This window comes from Humulus lupulus, chromosome 1 (assembly GCF_963169125.1).
Source record: "Humulus lupulus chromosome 1, drHumLupu1.1, whole genome shotgun sequence".
In the NCBI taxonomy this organism is placed as follows: domain Eukaryota; kingdom Viridiplantae; phylum Streptophyta; class Magnoliopsida; order Rosales; family Cannabaceae; genus Humulus; species Humulus lupulus.
In genome coordinates this window covers 43098455-43103304 of record NC_084793.1, presented here as the reverse complement: position 1 = coordinate 43103304, position 4850 = coordinate 43098455, and the positions used below count along the sequence as shown (strand labels likewise).

Below are 4850 nucleotides of genomic sequence, written 5' to 3'. Positions count from 1 at the left end.
TGAGGGATACTTAACTAGCGATGAGTTCAATGAAAAGCTTTTGGAGAGGAGACAGAAGAGAATGAAAATTGTTGCATAGACTTTTAGTGATATTATGTTTCTTTTGCTTTTTTATTTTTGCTACAACAATATTTAAATGATGAATGAATTTCTAGTTTAACAGTTAGCTTTTTTAAATTTCTGCTTATGTAAAACATTGTGATTCTTAAGGTCATTTTATATATACATATTAGTATACCGTTTTGTTAATTCTTTTGTTGTAAGCGGTGGGAAGAATGATTTAGAGGGTAACTAGGTACCCAGGTTGTTTCTTTGCTAACATACCGAGGGTAACTGGTTACTTAAGTATTTTTTTTATTTTTTCCCCATTGGTTTGTTGTTGTTAATTGTAATTATTAATATATATTTTAGATAACACTTTAAAGCAGGTAGCTAGTTTTCTGTTTGTTTTCGTATTTTTTTACAATGTTTTATGGAATAATTTGAGGGAAACTAGTTCCCAGTTGGGTTGTTTAACTAATTTTATTGGTGTTATTCGAGCAATAATGATTTTGAGGGTAACCAGGTACTCAGGCTGTTTCTTTCCTAATATACCAAGGGTAACTAATTACTTAAGTGTTTTTTTTTAGATTTTTCCACTAAGCTTGTCTTATTATAGTTATGCAACCAGTTTATTAAGTTAATATTAAAGTAACTTTAATATTATACATAGAGGAGTTTGTGATAGAAGAAAGAAAATGTTTTAATTCTTTTTTTTTTTGCTTTTAGATTGTTATAGTGGGGTAATTTATCTTGTATTGTAACTTCAAGGTAACCAGTTACCTATATTGTTGTTTTGTTGTTAATGTTTGGTAACTGGATACGTTCATGTTTTTTTTCATTATGGTTTATTTATACTGATGGTAGCATTGAAAAATAAGAAGCAAACAAATCCAAGAAATTATTTTGAAAGGATTTTATAAGTTTGCATAATCAATCAATGTGTTTAATTTTGAAATAATCTTATTAAAATACTGAATGATACTTGATGAATATGAAAGTCACTCTTTCAATGAATAAAGCTATGAAAGGTTTGTTTTGCTGTAAAATATAAATCTATGTCTTTGGCTTCTCAATTGGAGGATTCTTACAAGTCTTCCTGTTATGTCTTGGTTGCCCACATTTCCCAGAGGTGATTATTACTTTATGTTCCCCTCCTGATCTTATTCTTTTCTTTCTTGGTCTTCCTGCAGGGATTGTTGCATTTGGAGGCAGCACTATTATGTCCAAGTGTTGTAGGAGATTCCATTCATCTTTATGGGGCAAAGGATGAGCATTTTCTTGATACAATGCTTCCAATGTTTCTGTTCTGTAGAACTTTGCACAATAATCATACACACTTAAGTTTCTCTTTGCAATGACAGCTACTGCATGACCACAAGACATTTCATCTTCTTGGAACCTATTGCAAGTACATGTTCTACTATGTATATTTACTGTGAAATTTATCCCCTTTTGATCATGAACTTGGTATTCTATTGTGTTGAAAGGCAAGACCTAAAATAGTTTTGTCATGAAATAGAATCAGATAATAAACATTTTAACTAGACTTAGGATTGAAAGTAACTAGTCATGCTTCTGTGTAAACTTTTTTTTTCCTATTCTTATGGAAGGTAACTGGTTACCATTAATTGACAGAATAAAGAATAGTAAGAATAAGTTTAGTTGCATACCTCATACTTCATTTTTGAAACAATGTCATGTCTCAATTCATTCTATGTTGTTGTAGAGACTTTTGTGAATGTTCCGTTTGCATTATTTGAGTTGTTCCAAACCCACTTTTGAACCAAACTTCTGAGGCATTCAACCAAGATATCAATGGGGAGATTTCTTGCAGCGTTGAGTGATTCTGCGATGTTGGATGTCATCATGGTGTATCTTTTTGTTGGCGAGTATGATCTTGCCCAAGTTTCATACTTGGCTTTTTCTAAATAGGGTCTAATGCATCTATCAATTCTATCAAGGCCTCTCATGTAGTGTTCACATTCTGTGTTTTGTGTATGCTTTTGCTACTGCAATGAATTTCATTTGTAGCTCTTCTCCATGGCTCCCATACTTGCTTTTCAAATTATTGAGCAAGTGAAACATGCAAGCTCCATGGAAAGCATTTGGGTACACCATATGTACTGCATTGTCTATGCTCTTATGTCTGTCAGAAACTATAGCCAATCCTGTGGAGTATAAATATTTTAAAATAAAAAACAAAAATGAAGTATTTTTCAATTTTTTTTTTAATTTTGGTGAAGGCAATCAGTTACTTTATTAAGATTCTAAAAGAAATAACATGTATTTGTATATTTTGTTTTGGAAATGTTCCTATGTGTTTGTAAACAAGAATATATTGTTGAAGCTATCATACCTTCGGGTTCTCCATAGGTGTCTCTCAGTTTGGAGAAGAACCAAAGCCATGAGTTATCATTTTCAGAGTCTTCTATTCCAAAAGCCAACACGAAAATGTTGTTGTTTGAATCTAACGTTGATGCTGAAAATAGGGTACCACCATGTGCATTTTTCAAGAAAGTTCCATCAACAACAATTATAGGCCTCAAGCATTTCCAACCCTTGATTGCGTTAGAGAAAGATATGTATGGGTATTTGAATCTATCTTCCTTGTCTGTGAGTAGGTGTGTTATTGTTCCTGGATTTGCTTGCTTCAACATGTAAAGATATATTGGCAGCTTTTGATATGAATCATCGGGGTTCCCTCTTACTAGACGCAAAGCTTTCTCTCTTGATCTCCATGCTTTTGTGTATCCCATAGTTACTCCGAAGTCATCATTCATGATATCATTTGGAGTGTAATTTCTTTTGATTGACTTGTACTTATTCTTTATTAATTCTCCAACTACAATGCTTTTTGCTTGCCTATGGTCTTCCAAAACAATTTCAACAGAGCAAGTGTGATTTGGATTGCATTTCCGTACCTTGAATAAATCTTGATTTCTGTACTTAGATGCTCTCACCAACCAGTTGCATGTTTCATCTGCGCAAGTAACTAGGTACTCTCTAGGTTCTGATCTTTTTGTTTTGAACTGGAAGTTATGCAGCATTGCATAGTAGCTAAGAGCTGATTTGATTGTGTTCTTATCCTTGTAAATTTTCCCTTGCTCTATTGTGTTGACTCTGTAATCAGATATTACTAGTTGGATTTTCTCCAACTTCTTTTTTCTTTTTGTATTGTCCTCAATTATGAAATCAGCTACTTCTTCAGCAAAATGAGGTATGTATGACTCATTTATGCCCTCATTTGTTGTGCTTGACATTCCTTCTTCAAGTAACATTTGTTCATTGATGGAAGCTTGATTTGCTTGCATTAATAATGTCCCCACCTCCATTTCTTCTGCTGTAGCTTTCTGATTTGCTAGTAGAAGAATGTCATTTTCATTGCTTGATTCTTGAACTATAGTGGCACACAATGGTAAGTCTGTTATTTTTGCAGCAACTTTTTTCTTTATTTCCAGAAAGAACAACATTGAATTGTCTGTTACAACCTTCATTGGTGGTGTTCCTTTTTCTACTTAATAAGAAACTTCAATAGTTGCTGTTTTTTCCTTTATCTCATTTTTTATCAAATTCACCAAGTTTTCAAGAGAACAATTTGGTGGTATTAATATCCCAGTCATTGTGTACCCTTGGTACTCGTTGTTTTCATTCCACTTGCCTCCATATTGAACCAAAGAAGTAATATTGTCCATATCTGTAAAATTTGGCAATTTTTAGCAGTTAGTTGGTTCTAAATGGGCTAGGTAACTGGTTAACTTAATCTTTAATCACATCTTCTTCTGAAACATTTAACTTTTTGTAGGCTAACTGGTTACACTTACTTTTATATATTGACTGTTTTTCCCCTTAGTTTTATATATTGATTGTTTTTTGCAGGTAACTGGTTACACTTAGTTTTATATATTGATTTTTTTTGCAGGGTAACAGGTTTCTTTAATCTTTTAATCATATATTGACTGCTTTTACATTTAGTTTTATGTAGTTGTAATTTTTACTTAGTTTTATATATTAGCTGTTTTTCAGGGTAACTAGTTACCCTATTGTTACTGATTGTTTTTGCAGTAAAAATTCACACCTACATCAAATAATTTTTTTTAATTGTAAAGAAAAATTAGAATGTATAATTTTTAGAGTCTTTGTTTCTGGTGTATTTTTTGGTTAATCAATGTACACAAACCAGTGGCAAGGTAACTGGTTTCCTTAATCTGTAGTCCCATACCCTACTGAAACATTTAGTTTAATATATTGATTGTTTTTTCAAGTAACTGGTTATCCTAAAGTTACTGAATGTTTTGGCAGTTAAAATTCACACTAATATCAAATTATCCTTGATATTATAATGACAAATTAGGATGTAAAATTTTGAGAGTTCTTGTTTCTTGTCTATTTTTTGGTTAATCAATGTACCCAAACCAGTGGGTTTGGATAATTTTTTTTCAATTTTTTAGTTATAAATTTTTTGTGTTTTTCAGCAAGCACATTATGATCATGATCATTATCATTACAATCAATATAATAGTTCATGTATAATTTTGATTTTGTATGCCAATATTATAGTTCTATGTAGAAGATTTAAGATAGTTTCCAAATAAAAGAAAATGATAATACAAAAGAGTTGACAGAGGAGACGATTTCTTGCAAACCTTGTTTATTGATCGTGTAGTGGATATGCAGCTCGCCAGAATTTTAGAAGATTGCAGCTCGTATGATTGGAAGAATGTTCATATTTATTTGATTTCTGTAAAAAATGATCAGTACTTTAGTTGTCAAAGTGATCAGATTTTTGTTAATTTTTTTTGCAGAGGTCG

The 4850-nt window shown here is 31.7% G+C and overlaps 2 protein-coding genes across 2 annotated transcripts; both read right to left on the bottom strand.

Moving 5' to 3' along the window:
- Positions 1-1095: 1095 nt before the first annotated feature.
- Positions 1096-1910, bottom strand: LOC133814091 (uncharacterized). The gene is made up of 2 exons (XM_062247097.1): positions 1773-1910; positions 1096-1536 (listed from the first exon to the last, which is right to left on the bottom strand). The coding sequence occupies exons 1-2, from the start codon at positions 1908-1910 to the stop codon at positions 1096-1098; spliced, it is 579 nt and encodes a 192-aa protein (XP_062103081.1).
- A 109-nt stretch (positions 1911-2019) lies between these two features.
- On the bottom strand, positions 2020-3536 carry LOC133814082 (uncharacterized). Its single transcript, XM_062247090.1, has 2 exons — positions 2399-3536; positions 2020-2210 (listed from the first exon to the last, which is right to left on the bottom strand). Exons 1-2 carry the CDS (start codon positions 3534-3536, stop codon positions 2020-2022), a joined length of 1329 nt encoding a protein of 442 aa, XP_062103074.1.
- Positions 3537-4850: the final 1314 nt, after the last annotated feature.